Genomic DNA, 24556 nt, shown 5'->3' on the forward strand with positions numbered 1-24556 from the left:
TGTAGTATTGTCAGGATTCGCGCATGCGCATGGGAGATATTGAGATTTATACGTTTTTTGGACAAAAACGTAACTTTTAGAACATCGCTTCCTTTTTACTCTACAAAGAAAATATTTAGTCGTATGAAAAAAAAATTATTGTAAAAGTTCCAGTCACAATTGGTTTACTATATCCAGTCAGACTTTTTTTTCAAAGCTGCCGTTTTTCAGGATCTATAGACTGTTTATTAAAAAAAAAGCTTTCGGGGTAAGTTGACAAATTTTTCACGGGGTAAGTTGGCTCATAGCATTTACTATGGAAAAAAATATTTATTTTTATAAAATTATTTTTTTTTATTTTTTTTTTTTTTAACAATATTGAAAATATTTATTCTTACAAAAAAATTAAAAAAAAATTTTGTTTAGTTTTTTTTTCCACAGAGTAAAGGTGGGTTACTGTTTGGCTTTTATACGGACTAATATTTGGTACCAGCTAAAAGTAATATTAAATTTTGGGATAAAATTGTTGCAAAAATTAATTTTAAAAAAATTTCTATTAATTTTGCACTTAATAGTGCATTAATAATCATTTTTATAGTTTGCGCCAACTTACCCCGTGGTGGGGTAAGTTGGCGCAAATTTTTTTTTTTTTGAGGGTCCGGAAAGGCCCCAAGAATTTTTTTTTTTAAATGAATGCAAATTTTATAAGATACCCTAATCCATACTCTTTAAGACTACACTTTAATATTTTTAAAAAAATGTACTGTTAGGGCTACAGAGCTCATAGAGTAAAAACCGAGCCAACTAGCCCCGGTCTCCCCTACGGCAAGCTTTAAAAATTTATCTAAAATATAATATGCCTATAAAGATTTTATGTTATATAACTTAATGTAATATAATTGTAAATTGGAATCCTAACTTTAGCTTTAATTTTCAGACCGTTGAAATCTAAGGTCTTGAAAAGTATTTTTAAGTGAAGACTTTACTCTGTGCTGGAATTATTTTAACTAATGCAAACACATTTAAACATTTAAAATATTTTTCAAGGAAATAGAAAAAAAAGAGCTGTTACTACCAGCATTTTTTTGTTTACTGGTGATGAACATTATAACTTTTAGTAAAAAAAACATATTTTTTAGGAAATTTTTGGATTTAAATACTTTGTTAAAAGTTCTAGCTCTTTTGATCTATTATCATGTCCAAATTAAGAACGTTTTTTAATTTTGTTAAAAACAATTCGAAGCAAACTGACTCAGATTGTAAAACTTTTTTTTTTTTGTACTTATTTGCACCATTTGGGTCTGTTAGTGGAAATGTGTCAATTACATCAATAGAAACCAGGTAAAGAAACTAGGTCATCAACTAATGACTTTTTGTTTTTTTTGTAAGATTTGTTTTGAGCCTAGTCACAAAAAATATAATTATTCTTATGACTAAGTTTTGAGAAAATTTAAGCGAATAAAACTTATCGAGTTTTTGAGTAACTTTTTTTGAGTGACTTTTTACATTAAATTCGGATCACTGTAATTTATTTCAGTGAATCGATTAGAATACGTTTTAATGTTATTTATTTATGCAAGCTTTTGATTTTTTTCTTTTTAATATTATCACTTACCGGTGTTTTAAAAAACTTTACTCGAAATCACTCGAAAATACATTAAAAACGTCTGATAATTGTAAATAAATGTTTAAAAAACTATGGAGTAACTTTTCTTAAGTCTAATAAGTGCCCTTAAAATAATTATTTAACTTGAAAATCGAAATAAAAAAAAATAATTTTGTCCACTGTGCAAAACCCTAAATAAGTTCAAAAAGAGACTTTTTAAAATTCTGTATAAACAAAAAAAAAATCTCTAAGAACTTTTTTTTTAAATAAAACCATAAAAATTTGTATTAAGCAAAATAAATTTCCATTTATTTCTTTTTATTTAAAACACAAGTAGATTCTCGAAGATGCGGCTTTTTTAAAAAATTTTGATTTTAGTTTTACTAATTTGCCTTAACTACGTTGAGTAATTGATAATTATTTTAGCAGCTTTGGATAATGTTATTTTGAACCATGGAAACCATCACTGTTGTTTTTTATACGCCTCGCTAAGCTTTTTTCTTTTGAAATGACGTTCTTTATATTTATATTAATACATAGGTAAATACAAAATATTTTATTTGAATTGAAATTTTATAATGAACAAAATATTATTAATCATTGATCAAAAAAATGAGGAACCTTTTTACTTTTTGCACTAACCTCTACATTTTCAAAAGCCCTATTTGAATCTATAGACTTTAAAAACGTCATCTCAGCGCTATTTGTACAGGTTGTTTTTAGATTTGAAAAGATTTTTTTACAATGATATTTAAGAAGCAATTTGTTAAAATATTATAAAGATTGTTTGTTGTAAACGTGCGTTAAAATAGTAGGTGTCATGCTTAAATCAAATAGCATGTCAAATCAATTTTCGTTTTTTATAGTATCCATAACCACGCCGGTCAAACTAAAGGGATGGAGGAGGAAAATCTCTTCTAATTTATAAATTATTCTGGTGTGTCAACCCCAAAACTTTTTCACCTCCCTACAATGATATAGAGAGTTTGTGCAACCCAACAAAAAAGCTTTATTCAGTCACAATAAAATAACTCAGCCTAATCAATCATTCCCATGAGATTTTCTCGATCATTTCCATGAGATTTTCTCGAACATTTCCATGAGATTCATACATTTATAGATTTTTAATGGTACCAAAAACGAATTTTATAAAAGAGGATATTGTCAACACTTTTCATCGACAATATTATATACAACAATTTATCTTATTACGTAACGTAGTTTATGACGTAAATATAAACAACTGTTTACGTTAAAGGTCAAAAACCTATATGCTCATTGAAAGTATGGTTTTTTTTAAAAACAAAATAAAATATTAAAATATTTTAAAGAACAGACTAAAATAAATTATTCATTTTAATTTTAATAACAATCGAAACAAATTTAAATTACGTTAATGCTGAAAACTTCAGCATTAACTATCCAAATATCTAAAACTTGAGTTTTAGATATTTGGATAGCTTGGTTAAGAATTGATCGCAATACTCAACCTTAGACAAGCTAAGTTATAAAAGTGAATTAAAACTATTACAATTTGTTAACAGTAATACAAACAAAAGAAACTCTGACATAAATACGGTTTAACTAGAATTAGAAACTTGGTTAAAATAGCCAGCGAAAAAAATATTAACATTATATATTATGGTTGGCATTGAATCAATTAAAAAGTTAAAACGAGTAAAAACATTAATGCAAAATTGAAAACTTCGGAACAAATAAAAAAATAAAATAATAAAATTGGTAGTGTTGCGAAGGTAAAATTTACCAGAAAATTTTGTAAATTTACCTCCTGGTATATTTTGAAATTTTTTTTTACTTGTTTTATTATTTATTTGAAAAAAAAAATTTTTTAAGGAAAATTTACCCTCTTCGATTTAAAATTTACCGGTAAATTTTGAATCAAATTTTACCAGAAAATTTACATCACTAAAAATATTTTTGCGGGAGGGTGGAGGGTGGAGCCACGATTCCCACTTTCCGTGTAATTTTTTTATTATGGAGTAAAAATCTCGTACAACCCATTTTTACCACTGCCTTCCTTCAAGACAAAAATAATTTCGAAGAATCGAAACAGAATTTTTTATATATTTACTAACTGTTCCAGTCAGTTTCGATTAAAATTACGCCTTCAGATAAAAATGTTGTGACCAAAACTAATTTTTAGCCCATTTAATTAGGTGGGATAGCTTAGTGACTCATCATTAACGTTATACATGATAAATATAACGGTTTCGTAATATCTATAACATTTCTATTGTAACATTGTATACAGTATTTATCATGTTTATATAATATATATATTTTTTTGATTATTAGTATTTTACTATTGCTTTATGTAATTTTTAAACTTTTTTTTTGTGTTAAACAAAAATGTATGAAAAAGTGAAATTTATGTAAATATTTTTACGTTTATCCTATATTTTCCGGCAGACTAGTGATAAAAGATTAAAATTCTCTAGCGACGGTATTATTAGTACTGACGAGGTTTAAAATTGCTAAATGGCATATAATAAAATATATTAATCATGTTTAAAATCAATATTTAATAAAATATTAGATTTACTTTTTCTGATAGTTAATTCTAAACTATTTTTTTATAGCTTCAACAAGTAGGATTTTAGGCCTTTATGTTGTTTTGGTATGATACCAACACCATTTTATTCCCATATCAGCGATGAAGATTTTTTAAGTATATACGAACCTTCTGAAGATACTTTTCTGTTAATTGATACTCTTGAAAAAGAACAGCATATCTTAAAAAGCCTTAAGTAAATCGTTTAGCTAATCTTTTAGTTTTATTGTTCCGTATTTAATTTTTATTATTTCTTTACATTATTGTCATTTTAATTGTTTTATTGTATTTATTATTGTTAAGTAATAAAAAAAAAGTTTGTTAAAAAATTATATTCTATTTTTACAAAAAAGCTTTCAGTTAAATATAAATTTTATAAAGTTTATCTGTTTTTACAGACTGCTAACATTCCCAATTAATGGAAAATTCAGCGATTTTACCTATTCCTAAGCTAATTTTATATTTTGCAAAGAAATTAAGTGGTATAACAGTTTTCTAAATCAAGAATATGGAAAAGAAGAAATTCAAGTTAAAAATTACAAAACATGTTTTAAAATTAAAGTCTAGTAAATAGTTTGTAAAATTGTTTAGCATACCAATGTCTGTTAATACTAGCAGTGCTCCAAATTGCACTTGCAGTTATACAAGTTGGATGCAGGAATCCAATAATCTGTTATAATATTTAAACATAAATTGAAAATGTGCTGTAATTATTTGCTATTTTATAAAAATCATGAAAACAGTTTTGAAAATTAAAAAAAAAAAAACAATTCACAAAAGACTTTAAAAGTTAAAATTTTATGTTTCATATTAACCATTCTATTTAAACATATTTATGTTACATGAGATCTTGATGCAAGAGAGTTAATTTGAGTTCACTGCAAAGATACAAAGAAAACTTAATAATTTGTGTAAAACACAAATCAAGATTGTTTGCAATGATTGACTACAAAACTATTTATATAAGAATCTTTAAACTTTGTTTATATAAATATCTTCAAACCCATTTGCAAAGTTTATAAAGTTTACTTTAGAGTTATACTCTCCTTAACTTTATTTTATAAATAAATCCACAGTTATTATGCTATACAAAGTTATTTTTTTAAATTACTCTGCAATTAATTTTTGAAGTAAACTGTAGTCCAAGCCATGTGATTTTCCTGCATAGTTACAAAATATTATTGAGGTTTTTTAATTTATTCAACCTTAATTTTAGAAGTGTTATACACTTGATCCGGTGCTGGATACATGGAACCTTACCCAATATTTTCAGTTGGATACCCAGAATTGTAGATCTAGTCTGACACATCGCTTGTTTATAATATTAATATTACTAATATTAGTTTAATTTATAAAAGTCAAAAAAAAAATGTGGAATTTGTGGTTGTACAAATTGAATCGCTAACCGCAGAAAGGTAACAAGTTCATAAATCCTAAATTTACAGGAAAGACTGTTTCGACCCTTTATTTTCAAACTTGGGGTTTTCAATTTTTTCCTAGTTATTCAACAGTTAGTAGGGGTCTGAAAGATATGTACAAAATTTTCTAATGTATTTTGTCATGAGTGTAGGACATATTTTTAAACATGGACATGATCCCTTTTTGCAGTAAATGAGGTTTAAAAATAAAAAAGACCTGCTAAAATCTTAAAAAGTGCTCTATTTAGGCAACACTCATTAAATAATTTTATTATTTTATTATAAAATGCACAGTACAACTTAAGAATGTTATTCAGTTGGTTGATCTTCTTGAATGGACACAGTAGTTACAGGCCATAATATTATTTCATTCCAAAATTGGAGCTTTTCATCCGTAATATTAATCAAAGTTTTCTTTATATCCACAATTTTTAAGTGATTGATAGATAATACAGCTGAATAGGCTTTATTAGTTGGTAGTTCAAAGTCCCCTATAGTGTTTCGTAAGCGAAAAATGTCATTTATCAATCCAGCAATATGCATACTGCATTCAATCTCCCCTGGTTCATCAGAAGAAACTGATATCCCACGATATTTTGAGATTGAAAAAGTTTTTTGTTAAATTTTAGTACATTTTTCCTATAAGAGTCATTGCTTAAGCATGTTCTCTTGTAAAACTTGGACCACCAGGCCCCATAGTCAATAAAATCTTTAAATGACATTTTTTTCACAGTAAACTTTCTAGGAATTTTTGAAGAACTGTTAATCAGATTAATTACTTCATCAGTTAATATCTCTACTTTTTTTAGTTTTCTCCTTATAATTCCAAAATCATGGTCATTATTACGTACCACATAAACATAGAGCATACTTCGTTTGAACCTTTACCTCCTTCGCCTTCATGATAAATAAAAATAGTAATTTTTTGAGAAGCAATGTTGTGAATTCCAAAGACGTTTAATGTGAGTTTTTTACTGGTATGCACGGTAATGTCACATTAGACATGTAATCTACACATAGTCCTACTTGTTTAGGGTCTTTTATGCATTCCTCTGTGGTATCTTTTATTTTGTTGTAAAACTTTTTAGCCCTCCTATTGCGGACCATAAGCTCTGTCTTTTCTCATTGTCATTAAGAAAAGGACTTTTTATTTTTAACTTAAGTTCTTCACAGGCAACACATGCGTCTTTTGCAGGATGACCAAAATGTAATGAGTAATTTTCTTTGAAATAATGCCAGAAAAATTTATGACCGCCTTTTCTCACTGCCAAGTGTAGTTAAAAGGAAATATTTCTGTTTGTTTATAAACATCTCATACATGGTTTTTACGTTCAAATTAGCTGGTAAGTATACTTCATCTCTTCTAGTATAGTGTTCAGTGTCTGTAGGATATTGTTCAATATGAGCTCTCAAATGAGTGATTGCAGTGCCAGAAATGGCATTAACAGAAACACTTCTACCTTTTATCTACTGGAGTTTTGCTTAGCTGTAACAGACGCGAGAGCCTGTAACACTGTTCGGAAGTGCATCCTTATAATTTGATAAATCCATTTTTATACATCTTAGTACGAACCCCATTGTACATAATATGGTACTTCACTACGAAAGATTTAGGTTTTGCAGAAGAAGAACCTGGTCTAGATCTTTGACGGTTGATTAAGGAAACCATTAGTGACTGCAAGCAGATGTCTTGTTAAGTTTTAGTTTCCATATCATGTAGCTTGGTAAATATTTCCACTATGTCATCCGCTGTGTAAATCTTCAAACAGTTTTCCTTGCAACTGAAATAAAAAAGAAAGGTTGGGCCTATCTATGTTTTAATATCTATGTTTGAAAACACATAAGTTAGGTTTCTACCAAAAACCCTATGCATTTCCTAATATATTAGGAAATTAGACTACTAATTGGTTACATGGTATTAATTATGTAGTTGTAATTAATTGTAAAAGGTAGCCTAGCTTTGTTCAAAAGTCAAAAATGCAAAATTTTATGACATATAATCAAACACAATGGTCAGAAACCTACAAGTGTTGTGCATTTCCCTCAGCTGATGATTTTTTATGCAGAAAACACGTCATATAACAGTATTTAAAAAGTTTTCTAGATAAACATTACAGAAATATTACAACAATTCATACAAATAAATCAATAAAAGCTTACCTGCAAACATTAGATGCTGGTTCCTTGGCTGGTATTGTTTATTCAACCATGTTTATATGTTCTTTTCCTGCCACTTTAGCCTCCTTAATCACATTCCTTTTATGTCTGTCTGAATAAACAACTCCTTTCTTTCTTCTCTTTAGAGGATTGCCATCTTCATCTGAATAACTTATTTTTAACAAAGAAATTTGTAAGTCACAAGCAAAAAGTTATTATTTTATGTTACTAATGTTGACCGCAGAAAGGGAACAAGTCCTGGAGTTGTTTTCTTTCTGCGGTAAACGCAAAATTCAAACTGATGCCATGCCTATAAAAATGATGGCAGGTTGATCCTTTTAAGCAGTAAATGGTGTGTCTACCCATTTAGAACTGATTTATGTTAAAAAGTGAATTTTTGAATTTTGTGGACTTGGTTCCTTTCTGCAGTTAGCAGTTCATATGGCATTAAGAAGCATTTTAAGTTCTATATAATAAGAAATATATTATAAAGAGCTTTACAAAACCTAAATCAACAATAATCATTTTATGATTATTGTTGATATTTTGAATGGTTATTGTAAAAATTAAATTATTTTAATTACATTATTTTAATAAATTTTGCTTATTTTAATAGATTTTAATAATTTATAATCAGTAAATATATTATAATAGTTTTGTTGGTCATTGTGAGTTATGTTAAATTCATAAATAATTATGTTAGTTAACTGAATTTGAAAACTAAGTACAAATTTATTCATAGTTTATCTACAATTTTTATTTTAATTCACCATTTGATGATTATTTTGATATATATACCGTATTGTAATAAAATATTTAATTTTTTTTTAGGCCATTGATATGTTTAGAGGTTGGATCTGGTTCAGGAGTTGTTATAACATTCCTTGCTAAAATTACTGAGAATAAATCATTTTATATGTAAGTTGTTTAGTTGTTTTTAATATTGAGATACCTAAATTTTCGAAAACACAATTAATTAAAAGTATGAAGAAAACTAGATTTACAAAAAAATGCCGCGTATATACAGTACATTTTTTTTACTGGAAAAGTTAAAAATTTAAAATTTTTTTTATTTCAACAGATTTTTGTTTCATTTTAGTATAAAGAGTAGTATTCATGTTTTTTTTAATGTCAAGAATAGATATTTGTTGTTAAAATTATTAATATCCAAATATAGTAGCCAATGCTAGTTACGCGGATTTGCATTATCCGCGACAATATATTAAAAAAAAAATTAAAAAAACTTATTTTACTGTTGTCATAACAAAAGTATTGTTACTGTAAAACGGGGTGAATATGGATAGTTTTTGAGGTTTTTCTGGTACCACTGACTGAGGATATAGTTTTGAATTGCATTTTTAGTGCTAAATGTAGCCATATACTGCTTCTATGAGTTTATGTATTTTTTTGATAAATAAAATTATTGACTATATTGACCTTATTTTTTTTGTTTTATGTCTGTCCTATTGATTCTGCATATTGGGTTAATCTAGCATTAGTATAAAATAGTAAGTGACCAGGGCCCCTGCCCCGGCTAAAAGTGAGACTTTTTTCAAATCCGGCGCCGGCAAAACTATAAAATTTAGCAGGGGTTGATAGCCAGGGCTAGAAAAAAATTTATAGTATTTTATATATTATAATTTAAAGCTTACATTTGCTATTTATTAAATACTGGCATATATTTATATATTTTCAAACTTTAATTTACTTCCAACAAGATTGCAAGTAACCACTATTAAGTTATGAGTTAACTTAAAATAGAGAATAATTAAAAATACTAGAAAATGGTTAACTGTAGACTTTAAACATTGTAGGTAGATGTATAAAAGAATATAATAGATGTATAAAAGAAAAACATGAAGAAAACAAGGAAAAAAAAACTGGGTTAATCAAAGTTTTTATAGCATGAAGAGACAGATACAGTAAAATGGTGTATTTTATTGAATAAGAAACAAGCAAGAATGAGTTTTGGTTTATTGTAGTAGCTTGTTTGAGCATTAACCATGATGGTATTTGTTGAAGAGTATAAAGTTGAGTCAACAGCAAATAAAGCCACTTTAGATATAAAATGTTCATGAAGATTGGTATTGTAGATAAGAAACAATACAGGAGCAAAGATAGAACCTTGTGGTACCCTTAAAGTTACTTGAAATAAAGAGTGTAAGCTTTTAAGAATAACTTTAAATTATTTAAATTAATACTGCAGTTAGAAAGAAATAATTTAATAACCTCAAAACCTTTGTATAAAGAAACTAATAACAGAGTGATGACTAATCGTAGGATAGTCAGAGAGGTCAAAGTGTTTTATAGAGTTTTGAAAAGTTGGAACCACTTATTTAGCACTTTATAAAGAGAGTTCTGGAGAACACTTTTTTAAGGCTATGATAAAAATCTTGTCTGAAACACAAACTGTAGAAGTGTTTAGTTGAGAATTAATTTTATCATTGGAAGCCAGAGTGATTTGGATGTTTAGCAATGGGTTAATCTGCTTAACTGGCAGGAAGAGTATGGCCATTAGATTCAAGAGTCAAATTAGAGTAAAATTTCCTTGCAAATAACTGAACTAAAAAGTACAGACCCATGAATTAGAGACTAAATGTTAGACTTACTTTAGTTAATGACATTGTTGAAGACTAACCAAAAGTCTCTAGAACCTAACATCTGATATAAGATACAAGATTTAGTAAACTGAGAATAACAGAGCTTAACATCAGACGGGACCTTTTTATATTGGCTTCTTGGAATAATAAAAGAATTTATTCTTAAGAGAGAGATGTTCTTGTAAAAAAGATGAAATAAATGATTAATAAAACAACTGCTCAAAATGATGAAAAATGTGGAGTAGAATCATATTTTGTGATATTGCTCAAGATCCTGCAGAATCATCTGCTAAATTTGTTTCATTGTACTTTATGATATTGGCTCATTTAACATTTGCAACGCTCTCTTGTAAATTGTTAAAGTATTCATTTATGAGATATACTAGCTCTGCATGAAATATACTATTAGTACAAAGAATATTAGAAAGCTCTGCTTCTTTTAATATTCTTTGTACTAATTCTTTGTACTGAGTTGTTTTTGTTTCTTTTTAATAAAGAAACCATCCAGTCTCGTCCAGGTAAACTATTATTTAACTTTGAAATCCTTGTTCCTTTTCTGTCCATTATTCTTTGACTATCATTGGTATATACATTGCATCCGATGAAACATTTTTTTTTATTCTACTCACTAGAATTTTCAAAGTTTTAAAACTTTTTAAAATATTTAAAACTTTGAAAATTATACCAGGTTTTCCTGCAATACGAAATTGTACCAGGTTGTCCTGCAATATGTTTTAAATTAGAGTTAGACATCTTTTGATACATGATGTTTTTTTAAATAATTCTTCAGCTTCTTTGAGCGGTATTCCATCTTTAACTGCCTTTATAACTTCTTTTAATAGTTTTTAGTTTAAGTTTTATATTGTTTATGCTCAGGTTTTATTGTGTAAGTATCATATTAGTATCAATAATATTTGATTTTATGTTTGTTTAAAAAATTTTAAGTTCTTACCCTTTGGCAATCTAATATATATATAATTTTTTGTTAATTCACCTCCTCAAGGCCGAGAAGGCCACTACAGACAAGGAGGCTACTTATTTGTGGTATAACCCTCTCTCAACTCTATAACTCCGAAACACGAACCTTGATGAACAAGGCCGCTGCACTGAGAAACGAGTTGAGCGCAATACTACCATGGCAGTGGTGGGGATATATAGGTTACAGTAGATGGTTGCTTTGTTTTACCAACAGATGTCCTTATTCACCCAATGTTTATTAGACATTTGTAAAAATCTTCTCTAAACTACATCATTAAGTTTCAAATGAAAATAAAATATTGCCTGTCACCCGAAGTATTAAGAGGGTGGCAAGGTGATGGCACATTGTTGCCTCAAGTGAGTGACTGTTAAAAAATAAAGAAAAGTTGGATAAGTATTTTACAGCAACCAAAGATGATCCTAACACCAGTTGACAATTTTGCTGGTGAGAGTGTCAGCCTTACAATTAATGGAAGAAGGATAAAAAAGTTTATTTACTTATATTTTTTTTTACTTAAGCTTCAATTTCATTAAGTGCTGACAAAAATAATTTCTAAATGAAAACAATACTTTAAAAAAATACCATTTAGTATATTAATAATATAATAATAAATAAAAGATTTAATAAATTTTAAGGATTTAATAAACTTTTTAGACAAACTACTTTTACTTCCGCGTGTTAAAACCAGATAATTTGTTTTTGATGGTATGACCATTAAAATTTGTTGGCAGTTTTGAAAGCTGAATTAAAGCTTTTGAAAAACTTAATCTTTTTTTTACTCTTAATCAACATTAGTAAGTAACATAAGTTTAAAGAGTTTAAGTGTTTTTTTATATAATTTTTTGATATTTTTATACGATTTTTGGCTTTTTTTCAAGAATATTAGTGTGGTTCACATGGAGAGCATTATTGAAATGCAAATTCTTGATGTGGCCTAACATACTATATGTACATATGTGTAAAGTTTTTTTTTTAATTTGAATGTCTTTGGTAACTCAAGTTTTTTTAAATTTTCTTATAAAGTAGACATCTTTTTTCAAGTTTTGGTGTGTTAATCTCTTTTCTGTTGTGTTATGTTAATCCTTCACCTGTAATCCATTTATACCTTGTTCCCATGTTTTATATTTACATCTTGTGGTCGTTTACAATGTAGATATTTTTAGCAAAACATGAAGTCTTTTTAACTTTTGATCATCTTAAGAATTATTGATCATTACATTATCAAGTTTTAACTTTATTACTTATATTTTTATTAAATTAAATTTTTAATTCATCTAAAGCTATCTAATATCTAAATTATTATATTAATTTATCTAATATCTGAAGTAATAATCTTTCACTTTTAACATATATATATAAAAGATTATATCAAAGGTATATCAAAGATTTTTGCATAATTTGCATATAAATTCTATGTGTCTTACTAAAAAGTATAAAAGTTATCAAAGATTTTTGCAAAACTTGCATATAAAATCTGTGTCTCACTAAAAAGTATAGAAATTATCAAAGATTTTTGCATAATTTGCATATAAAATCTATGGTCTCACTAAACAGTATAGATATTATCAAAAACTTACATAATTTGCATAGAAAATCTATTGTCTTACTAAACAATAAAATATGATCTATGATCTCACTCAACAATATAGAAATTGTTATAATGGTTGCTTTATTCAAGGTTGGAACTTTTTTCATTATTATTATTGTTGTTTTCAAAGAGTTTTACTAGGAGAGAACATCATGTAAAATATTTGATAAACATAAGTAGGCGTTTCAGTTAAATTAAAAATAAATGCAAAAATTTCTATAAAGTAGAAGAAACACAAACATTTAAAGCCAGCAAAAAATCGGAGTTTGCATTATAATGTTGCATTTGCTCTTTTTTTTTTTTTTTTATAATGGTTAAAAATATGGTATCAGATAGTAGTATTTTGATGTACAACTATCTGAATGCCAATTTTATTATTCTCATTGTTGGAGTGAACCTATCATTTTGTAAAGTTTTAAGGTAACGAATCTTTATTAAAAAAGTCTTTATTTTTTTGGTCTTAATGATCTTAATTTAATGATCTCTCTGATAATCTTAATGATCTTAATTTAATGATCTCTCTGACAATCTTGCTTAGTGTTACTTAGTGTTGCTGTAAAAATGTAAAGGCATATTGTTGTTGCCAAAAAAAAAAAAAAAAAATAGGGTAATAAATTATGCTTATCTTGGTTAGCAGTTTATCTTTTTCTTTTTTCTTTTTTTTTCAATTGAATGTAGAGCAACAGATATCAACTTGAGTGCCTGTATTTGTTCAAAGAAGACTGGACACGAAAACAATGTTTATGTTGAAACACACTGTGATAGTTTTGTAAGTAATATTTAAAGCTTTTTTTTTTGACTTTACTGAAATGTTTATATTATGATAAAGTATGTAAATTTCCAATTGTAATAATTCTCTTGAACCTTGATTAAAACACTGATATAAACATACACATTCATTATTAAAACACAATAAAAACATACACATTCATTATTAAAACAAAATAAAAACATACATTATTAAAACACAATAAAAACTTACATATTCATTATTAAAACACAATAAAAATATATCTTAGTTGTAATTATTGTAATATTCATAATTAGGCTTCGAGCATGGTGCAGCGATTGCAAGGCAGCGTTGACATCTTGTTGTTTAATCCACCTTATGTTTTAACTCCTTCAGAAGAAGTAAGATTTATAAACAATAGAAGCTAAAAAAAACGTTATTGCAATTTTTTTTCCCATTGTCTGTTTGTTACATAATTTTTAAATTTCAAATTTTTAAAGGAAAAAACAAGCAAAAAGCCCCCAAGTATACTTGACTTTTTAGCTTTTGTAGTTTCAATATCAGTATTGTTTAACATTTGTTTGATTATTTTTAACATTACCAGATTGGGAAAAAAGACATAAGTGCTGCATGGGCTGGTGGAAAAGATGGTAGAGAGGTGAGTTATATGCAGATTTAAATTAATTTTTTTGAAAGTAAAGTTATATATTTTTAATTATTAGAATAAATATAAGAAATATTTTACTTTTGCTAAGAAAAGTATAAATAAAACAAAATGCATCTTAAGTTTATTTTTTAATGAAAACATTTCAAATATGAATCAAGTTATTTTCTAGAGTTTTGGTTTTTTAAGTTTAGTTTTTTTAATTTCTTTTAATTAAGATTTTTTTTTTTATAGTTGCATTTTTTTTTTCTTAATTTTTTCTCTTTAAATTTTTTAAAAACATTATCAAAGCTGTAGTCAAGTTGTCAAAACAAAGTATGACATATTTGGTCAGGAGTAATGTGTAATCGCATACTTGGTACTACATGGTAGGTTTGAACTACATACCTTTTATTTATGAAATAAGCGTACTGCTTTTTTAGTATGATGTTAAATTTAAAATGCAGGTAGTTTATGAAAGTGAGCTGGTTTTGTAGATTGGTATGTAAATAATTTGAAATAAATAAGTTTTTTTGTAGAGACAATGATAATCGTATAAAGATTGCTGTGATGTTTTTGGTTCCTAGGCTATCTATATATATTGATGCATTGAGTTATAGTTGAACTATTTGTTGTTGTTCACAGTTGAAATGTAGTTGCATATATCATTGAAGACAGGTGAGGAAAAAGAAGCAGTTAAAAAGTAAACATAAAATTTTGTTAAAACTTGGGGTATAATTATTGAAAAATTATTTATACAGCTTTTTGATTACCTTCTTATCTAAGATCTGTTTCTTGGAACTTTTCTTGTTTACGCATTTGTTTCAAAGTTTCTAAAAAAGAAAAATAGGTTTAGCAAAATTTAGAAAACAATTTAAAAATGCCACATTAAACATTATGAATAATGTCAATTAATATAGATATAAATCGTTGGCTAAAAGTTATCATTAAATTCACAATACCTTTATAATCATACATTTAATATTTAATTAATTGTAATTAAATGTTTAATAAATTTTATCTACTTATTTTTTTATCTACTACTAATAACTACTAAAAATTAACTTTTAATTGTTTTTATATTTGTGTATATAGATCAGATATGTATCTGTTGATAAATGTTATTATCAATAATTACATTTGTTTTTCTTCCTCTGTTTATTTATTTTTTTTTTTGAAAACTATTTTTAAAACTTTTTATTTTATGATAATTTATTTAATTTAAATGTTAGAAGTATTATAGGTTATTTGCAAGTTTGTTTTTTGTTTTTTAATATTTTTAGGTTGTAGATAAGTTTTTGCCACAAGCTATTAATCTTCTATCACCAGCTGGTTTTTTTTATATTGTTCTTATCAAAGAAAATAAACCTTGTAAGAAAAGTGGCTTTTACTTTTTAAGTAAAGTTTTTGTAGTTAATTTTTATATTTTGATAGTTCTGATTGATTTTTTTTAGATGAGATCATTGCTTTTATGCGTGACAATGGCTTTCATGGGGAAGTGGTTGCAGAACGAAAATCTGGTCCTGAAAACTTACTCGTTATAAAGTTTTCACGATCATAAATATTAAAAGATTTATTTTTAATTCAATTGAATATAGTTATATATAATTTTTTGAAATGAACAGGGTAAAAAATGGTTTTTTAAAGTTGTTTCTGGTTTATGAATTTCTAAATTTATAATTAAACTGATATATTTGAAAAATTAAATGATTATAAAACATTGCATAGTTTACATTGAAATGGTTTTAAAACATTGCATAGTTTGATATTATAACATCTACTTATATGTTGTATCATTTTAAGTAGAATTAAACAAATTATTAGAACAATTATAGGAGTTAGATGAAATATTTTATTTAATAAAATATGTCATTGGATCGTAAAAAGAATGTGGTTAAGGATGCTTTTGCTGACAAAATTCTTACTAAGGATCAATCTATAGGTATTTTTTTAGAAATACATAAATAAATAAATTTATATATATATATATATATATATATATATATATATATATATATATATATATATATATATATATTTGTATACATATAATATATATATTATATTATAATACTTTCTTTGTTTGAACTGATATAGAATTTTTTTTTTTTTTTTTTTCTTATTGAATTTTAAAGAAATTTAACTTTGTTTTACAGACAATCTTTCCTCATCAATATTTGACATTTTTAAAGAAGATAACAGTAATTCAGGAGGTATATGTTTAGCAGAGCAGTCAAACTGTTTAACATCGACTTCTAGTTTTGTTGATCCATTTGCAAATGAGGTTTACTTGCATATTATATATATTGTTTACCTAATTGCTATATATACAATATTAAACAGATTTTAAAATTATTTAAAATAACATGAGATTTTGTTGTCACTGTTTAAAAAAAAAAAAAAAAAGTTGACCAAAATTAGTTTGTTTCGTGTTTTAGAGTTTTTTTATTTGTCATTTTTGTAAATTTTTTGAAAAAAATTTGTTTAGATACAACTTGGATATAAATCGCAATCATTGCCGTATATTAAACAAAATGGTTAGTGTTAATTATAATAAGATTATAAACTAAAATACTATAAAGTAAAATAAATTTAAAAAACAACAAAAGTTTCTGAAAACCAATTAATTTCCTTCTATAAATACTACCCTACCTCTTTTCATAATTTACTCTAAATTTTTTTGCTACTTGTAAATTTTTATTGCATATAGAGTAATGTTGGTCTTGAAAAAAAAATTTATTAATTTGTGGGAAAAGAGAAATTTACACTATTTCTATTTACACACTAGCAAGTAAAAATAAATAAATATTTTAATGAAGCTTTTAAATCTAAATTAAGGAATTTTTTTAATTTTCAATTAATTTTTTTTTAAGTGACTTTGCTCTGAACAAGGCTCCAAGCAACCATTATTTAAGTACATAAAGCAAAGAAAAGAGCGAAGCTAGATATTAGTTGACCAAAAAAAAGCTGTAAATTATATGACTCAGGAAAACATGAACACAGGAAAAAATTCCAAAATGTTGATGTGCAATGAAAAAAAAATAGATCATTAAAAACCTTTTTTGAACATGAAGTAAAGGGATACTTCTTTATTAAGTAGTAAATTAAATTTTGGTTGATGGAGCAAAAAATCTCTCTTGAGCAATGATTACAGTAGTACTTGTAGAACGAGGCTGACCAGCTGACCAGGTTAAGCCTCTGTTCACTACAATGAACAGAGGCTTAACCTGGTCAGCTAATCCCACTAAATTTACAACACATTTTTGAATCTTGTCTAAAAGAGAAAGGGCATTATTTGGTGAACCAGCCAAAATATAATAAGCAGTATTCCATACAAGCCATGCAGGGACAAGTAAGAAATTTATAAGAAAAAAAAAAATGTGATTAGGCATAAAAAAATAAATAGCCCAATAAAAAGAACCTAGCTATCCAGACCCGTAGAATACAGGTACAAGTCTGTTCCACACCAACCATCTCTTTGCAGATAGAAGATATGCAGTTTTTTTTTTTGCGTAATTACAGCTTATTAGAAACCTCTCCTCATTTATTCCAAAAAAAGAAGATTTGAATGTAACATCTGCTCAATTAGTTATAAAATACTTGAAAAGCAAAACTCGAAACCTTAAAATAAACTTTATTATTTACCTATTTTTAAATTTACAGTAATAACAAGTTTTTTTTTGATTTTTAAAAATTAACAATTAAAGATTACCATATTTTAAAGAAGGTACAGATTCCTCTCCCTTTTTATTAAGAATATGTTTCTAATTTAAAATAAGAATATACTTCTAATTTAAAATTTAGCTGTCATAACGTGTACACAAAAAAAAAAAGTAAAATACCTAAAAAAAAATTTTTTTAATAATGTTGTTTAAAAAACAAAAGTTTTTATTTAAATTTATTTCAGCCATTTAAATAAGTTCATTAAAATACATAAAAAATAAAAATAATTTCACAAGTGTTTTCTAGTGATATTTGGTGATAATTATTAGATATTTATTTTCTTCGAACCAATCATTAAGGAGTTCTAGCTCTTAATTTATTGTTATAAAGATGTGCAGCCTTGGTGTAGTAGTTAGAGTTCTGGCTTCCAAACTGTAGGCCCATGGTTCAAAGCCATATACGTATCATTGTTAAGGAAAGAGGTGTGACCATTCCACCAACAAAAACAAGATTAAATTGCAAAGAACAATCGCATTATAATTCTTTTTTTTTTTTACATAAAGTTAAAATGTACTTTCAATTTGTAGATAATGTTTTGCAATTTGCATCAACAATCAATTATACTTTTATTTGCAATTGACTTTTTTTCTCTCTTTTGATAATCTAAAACTTAAAAAATTTTTAAGAAATTTTTAGCTCTAGAATTTGAAAAATCTATTCTAGTTTTACCCAATTTGCTTTTTTCAAAAAAGTGTGTATTAGAAACAATTTAAATTGCAGAGATTGCATCATCCAAATTTTGCAAGTTGCTATTTCTTATTAAACTCTTCCAAAACATTAAAATTCTACAATTCTATTTTTTTTTAAGTAATAATAATAAATATATTCATATATTCTGAAAAGAAAACTTTCAATACATCCACTTGCTGTAAAAATTTAGTTGACTAAATTTAGGCTAAAATAATTTCTTATATATTTCAAAACTCTTTTTATACATTTATTTACATGTTTACACAACAAGACATTTTAACAACTCGGAGTTTTATTGCTTTTTCAAAAATTGAATAACAAGCTTCAAATGAATCGTATAAACTTTAGTTGCAGCATGTAATTTTGTCATCAGTCCACATGTTTTTATAGCTTTTGTGTAGGTACATGTCAAACATTTTTAATTTGCGAGTATTCTTTTTCACTTATAATTTTTGTCTTGCAGTACATACATACATACATGCATACATGCATACATACATGCACATAAGATGCATATAGTAATAAGTTTAACATACATGTAATAATAATAATAAAAAAAATAAATATATATGAAAAAGTTAAACAAACTGGTGTTAAGGATCTACTCAATCACGCAAAAAAACCACAGAAGCAAGTCCATTACTTGACCCAATGCAACTCAAAGTGCAAAAAGAACTTTCACAACTTCAAGAAAAGCTTGCTATTAGTGAAGAGAAACAAGCCCAGGTATTTTTCTTTTTTAATTATTTCAAATGATTTTTTTGTCATGATTTTCTATGGTATGTATTCCTATTACCTTCAAATACAACAAGTTTTTTGTAATAGCTTCTTTTGGCAAACAGTAATCTGGAAGAACAATGTAAAATGTTGAATCTCAAGTGCTCTGAAGTTATGAAAGAGATGCAGCAGAAAAAAGCAGAGCTTAATATTATCATTTCAAACAAAAATAAAGAAATTACTCTAAAAGATGAACAGATTTCTCAATTGAAAAAAAAAATGTCAGACTTATTTAATAATCTTGATGATAAATCTGGATCATCTTCCAAAAAAGAAAAGACTTCAGAACAACGTCAGAATTATGAACAGGTGATTACTATTATTTGATTTTAGTTTATTTATTTTTGTTATAAAAGTGATAAATGCACTTGGAATACCTGTGCACTAATCAGGTCTGTTTTTAGGTTTCAGAAAAACCACAACTTTATATCTTTCTATTTTATTAGACAAGACACTTCTTGTATCTTTTCTATCAACAAAAAAAACTTGAATCAAATTTTAATATTCTTGACCTTCCTGAGGATTTGAATAATAAATACTTTCATGTAATTATTTTTTTTATATTTTAAATTTTACAATTTCAGCCTTATAAAAGCCTAGCTTCTTAGGGTTTTTTTAAATAAAAAAACAAAATTTATGAAACTAATCTAAAATGACAATATCATAATGTTCGAATTCTGAAATTTTTCTATATAGGGACTGTAAATATAGCATGACTGGAAATATAAATTGACTGTAACAGTGAATATTGATTGTAACAGTGGATGTTGATTTTAACAACGGATATTGATTGTAACAGTGGGTATTGATAAACTTATTTTAAAATCTTCACTATTTTATGTTGGTATACAGACTGAATTATTGGTATCGCTTTTAAGATGTGAAAGTATCAATCTTTATGAAGTTAAATTTTTAAAGAAAGAAGTAGAAAACATGAGAAAAGATTTGTGAGTGAATCAAAAAATATTTTGGAAAAAGAGAAAAAAAAAATAATCATTTAATTTTGCACATCTAAGCTCTGCTAACTATGTTACTATAGTTACTAGTATATATATATATATATATATATATATATATATATATATATATATATATATATATATATATATATATATATATATATATATATATATATATATATATATATATACATATACACAGACACACAGACACACAAATAAACAGAAAACAAAATTTGGTAAGTGATATGATCAAGAACTGACACGTTTTAATATTATTATAAAGTTGTAATAAGGTCCATTAGTTGTAATATTAGTACAAAGTTGTAATTTGTAGTATTTTAGTAGAACTTTTAGAGCAACCTCTGTTAAGACTTCTTTGTAAAAAAAATACATGTGCTAAATGCAAATACTAAAATCAAATGCAAAAGTCCATTTATGAAAATTTTAAAAAAAATTTAAATTGATTAGTTATCAAAGTCTCCATGGCCAAAAAAAGGTTTGTCTTTTTGCAAATATGCTTTGGAACTTCATACTTTACCAAGAAATGATTATAAATAACTGTGTCAATTGATAATTATGCAATCACTTACACAATGCGAAATTGTTTAGTGTGTTGTTTTTAAAAAAACTTGTAATTATATGTATAATTACAGTTTTTATGCAATAAAATCTAAAACAGACTTGAGGTGGTTCCTCTAAGTTGCAAGATACAATGAAATGTTTCAGAACTAGAAAATAAAATTTTCAGATTCTTTTATTTTAATTTTTAACACCTGATAACAATTATTTTAGGTAATGTTGAAAGCACTGATTTGAGAGAAAAATATCAGTACTTTTAAAATTATTTTAGGTCATGTTGAAAGAACTAACTGATTTAAGAGAAAAATGTCAGTACTTACAAAATGCTTTGTGGCAGCATGGGCAATGCAAAATTGTTTTAGAAAATGAGCTTCATAATTTAAAATTGCATGTTAACTCTTCAAGGGAGGTAAGCATCTTATATACATAATATAAGCATCTTATATACATAGAAGGTAAGCATGTTAAATTATATGCAACTTTGAAGGTGGTTTGGGGTTTCTTATCATAAATTCTGTTTTAGATATCATCTGTCAAGGAAGCCAATAATGGTAATTTATTAAATGCTTTAAATGATTTAAAATTATTTATTGTTTTGAAAAATGTATATAATAGATGTAGAAGTTTTTAATGAAAATTTTTCAATAATTTCAGGAAATAAAAATGACATAGATTTGCTTCGCCAACAACTCGACATATATGCAGATGACTTTAAAGCTGAAAAGGCGGAAAAAGAAAAACTTTTATCAGAGAATCAATCACTTAAAAAACAAGTAGCATTATTAAACGAGGAGAAAGAGCCTTTAATGAGACAAGTAAAGAAATTTAAAATAAACTGATAATAGTATTTTAGAAACTCTTTGTAAATTTAAGTAGTTATTCCACAACTTAATGAGCTTCCCCTAATTTAAAAAGTTCTAGCTGAAGTTCCTTTTATGCTGAGTAAAACCATTTTTAAGCTAAATTTTTTTTTTAGCTTCAATATTATGAGGAAGATTTTCGGAAAGAACGTGATAAGCGTATTGAACTTCTTCGAAAAAATAACCTAGTGTCCTCTGAAGTAGTTTTTTATTTCTTTAGTTTTTTTTATCATTTAATTTTGAAATCAGTTTGAGTTAAATAATTTAATTACTGTAAATATTATATATATATATATATATATATATATATATATATATATATATATATATATATATATATATATATATATATATATATATATATATATATATATATATATATATATATATATATATATATAGGCCCTGTGAATCTTTGAAATTTTGAATCGAATCAGAAAAGAAATTTAAGTTTTGTTTTAGAAAACTTTATATATTGGAATTTTGATAAGTAATTTTATAAAAACATTTATTTTATAATATTTTATAAAGTAAATGGCCCACACTATGCAATGTTATTGAAAAAAAAAATTATTATCTTTGATTATAAGGGGGAATAGGACAAATAAAGGTTCAAAGCTTTTTCTGCAAAATTCAACATGACATAAACTATTTTTCGACAACAATGAATACTATGCATACAATTTTATAAAAGCTAGCTTTTTTAAGGCTCGATGTTAAAATTTCTGATTTGCAGAGGCCTTGAAATTTTATGAAACATTGACAGGTAAAACTTAATTTTACCTGTCAATGTTAACAAAATTGACTAATACACAATACACAGAGGCAGTAGAAATATACAAGGCTGTTAACTAATCTACCTATGGAAATCTACTTATGGAAATTTACAAGGGTGTTAGCTAATAAAAATTTACAATAATATAGAACAATAAAATCTAGAAGAACATGTATTAACAAAAAATCAAAGGGTGCATAATGGATATTGCTAGGACTATCTTAATTTGAATCTGTGAGTATCTATGCATATGTTAAGTATCAAAAGATGTTAACTAACTAAAAATATAGACTGATAGAAATATACGTAAATGCGTATAATTGGGGATCTATAAAGAACTAAAAGGGTACATAATATTATTGAAAATCTATACAAAACTAAAAAGGTACATTATATTATTGGAAATCTATAAAGAACTAAAATGGTACATATATTTAAACTTTAATGGGCACTGACTACTTTTAAACAATTAAAAAAGTGCGTGTAGACTATCAGAAATCTACAAAAGAAAGACTAATGTAAAGTTTTATGAGTTAATTTTTTTGTCATAAATAAAAATTTATAAAAAATTGAATTGGAATTGAAGATTATGTATTCTCAACGAGTAAATATTTTATTGTGTTGTTCTCGATTGTTAACACTCTTAATTATACTCATTCTAAGTTGATTATTATTTGATGGTTTTGATTTATTTTTCAAGGGTATGTGTAGCTGCGTTACTAAATAAGGATAGCAGCTTAACGAAGCTAACGAAGCTTCAGTATAATATACAAGTAATAGTTTAACAGCTTTTATTGCATTTTAAAAATAGGTATTAGTATTTTTAATCTGATTTTATCACATTCATAAATATTTTTAGTTTCTGCTTAATCACAATCCAAGTAAATATCTTACAATTTAATTTTACACAATCACGTGTCTTACTCACACGTGATTTAACTTTAATTTTACTTACAAATGGAAATGGAAAAATCATGTAATAAAATGCGTAGGAAAAGCCAACCAAATGTTGGGTCGATTTAGAAAATGCTTCTTTTGTTTAGATGTTAGACTCCTGTGAATTATTTATGTTTCTTTTGTGCGACCACTGTTATAATTTGCATTACCAGTTTGGTCACCTATTCGAAAGGGTGAAATTGATTTATTAGAAAGAGTCCAACGTCATGCAACTGGATTAATACCATCACTCAAGAAAATCAACTACGAGAATCGTCTAAAAGCTCTTGACTTGACTATCTTGACAAAAAAGAGTCAAAGAGGAGACATGATTCATCTTTTTAAATTTTTTAACAATTGCAACGATTTGGAAACAAAAAAAAATTAGTTTTCAACCAACTCAAATAAGAGGTCACCGCCTAAATAAGTCAACGAAATCACTAAGCAAGCGTGTCGTGAAAACTTTTTATTTAATAGATCAGCAAATTTACGGAATGGCTTGCCAAGCATGTTGGTTAGCGCACAATCAGTTAACAGTTATAAAGTAGGTCTTGATTACTGGATAAGCAGCAATCAAGCAAATCGGCTGTAATAGTGTGTTAATGCCACACTCACTGGCTCATACCAGCTACAGCAATTATAAATACTAATACTTTGGTTCTGTTTCTCAAGAATATTTATACTATGCTTAAGTAGTGCTTGATCTATAATAATAATAATAATAATAATAATAATGATAATATAAACTTGTTTTAGAATTCGAGTGCACAGTCGTCGTTTTCATTATATCCTTCTTACTCTGAAGGAGAAGCTCAACGTAAGTGGAAAGAATATTGTTGTCTTGTTGTTGAAAAAGAAAACCTCACTGACCGGATTAATGAACTGGAGAACCAAGGAATAACTCGATACAATGGAAAAATTTCGGATCAAAATTCAAATTACTCGGTACATTTTTTTAATTTACATATTTGGTAACTACTAG

The 24556-nt window shown here is 26.2% G+C and overlaps 2 protein-coding genes across 2 annotated transcripts in view; both read left to right on the forward strand.

Annotated features, from left to right (window-relative positions):
- The first annotated feature begins 4151 nt into the window (after positions 1-4151).
- Positions 4152-15937, forward strand: LOC100200278 (methyltransferase N6AMT1). The gene is made up of 7 exons (XM_065795758.1): positions 4152-4353; positions 8564-8650; positions 13578-13668; positions 13947-14030; positions 14234-14287; positions 15556-15643; positions 15727-15937. The coding sequence occupies exons 1-7, from the start codon at positions 4226-4228 to the stop codon at positions 15831-15833; spliced, it is 639 nt and encodes a 212-aa protein (XP_065651830.1). The 5' UTR covers positions 4152-4225; the 3' UTR covers positions 15834-15937.
- A 98-nt stretch (positions 15938-16035) lies between these two features.
- LOC100203884 (TNFAIP3-interacting protein 3) overlaps positions 16036-24556 on the forward strand; it is an 8957-nt gene continuing 436 nt past the window's right edge. The window contains exons 1-10 of the mRNA XM_065795757.1: positions 16036-16214; positions 16429-16556; positions 16761-16809; positions 19284-19411; positions 19511-19771; positions 21275-21412; positions 21527-21554; positions 21658-21818; positions 21980-22063; positions 24331-24519. Of these exons, the coding sequence (XP_065651829.1) occupies positions 16139-16214; positions 16429-16556; positions 16761-16809; positions 19284-19411; positions 19511-19771; positions 21275-21412; positions 21527-21554; positions 21658-21818; positions 21980-22063; positions 24331-24519 (1242 nt within the window). The 5' untranslated portion in view covers positions 16036-16138. The remainder of the gene's footprint in view (positions 16215-16428; positions 16557-16760; positions 16810-19283; positions 19412-19510; positions 19772-21274; positions 21413-21526; positions 21555-21657; positions 21819-21979; positions 22064-24330; positions 24520-24556) is intronic.

Source organism: Hydra vulgaris, chromosome 04 (assembly GCF_038396675.1).
Source record: "Hydra vulgaris chromosome 04, alternate assembly HydraT2T_AEP".
NCBI lineage: Eukaryota > Metazoa > Cnidaria > Hydrozoa > Anthoathecata > Hydridae > Hydra > Hydra vulgaris.

What these genes read in the sequence shown, in the direction of transcription:
- LOC100200278 (XM_065795758.1), top strand. Translation starts at nt 4,226, where the DNA reads ATGATACCAACACCATTTTATTCCCATATCAGCGATGAAGATTTTTTA. An exon ending in TTTTAACTCCTTCAGAAGAA is followed by an intron (nt 14,031 to 14,233) that starts GTAAGATTTATA and finishes TAACATTACCAG; the next exon opens with ATTGGGAAAAAAGACATAAG. An exon ending in TATCAAAGAAAATAAACCTT is followed by an intron (nt 15,644 to 15,726) that starts GTAAGAAAAGTG and finishes GATTTTTTTTAG; the next exon opens with ATGAGATCATTGCTTTTATG.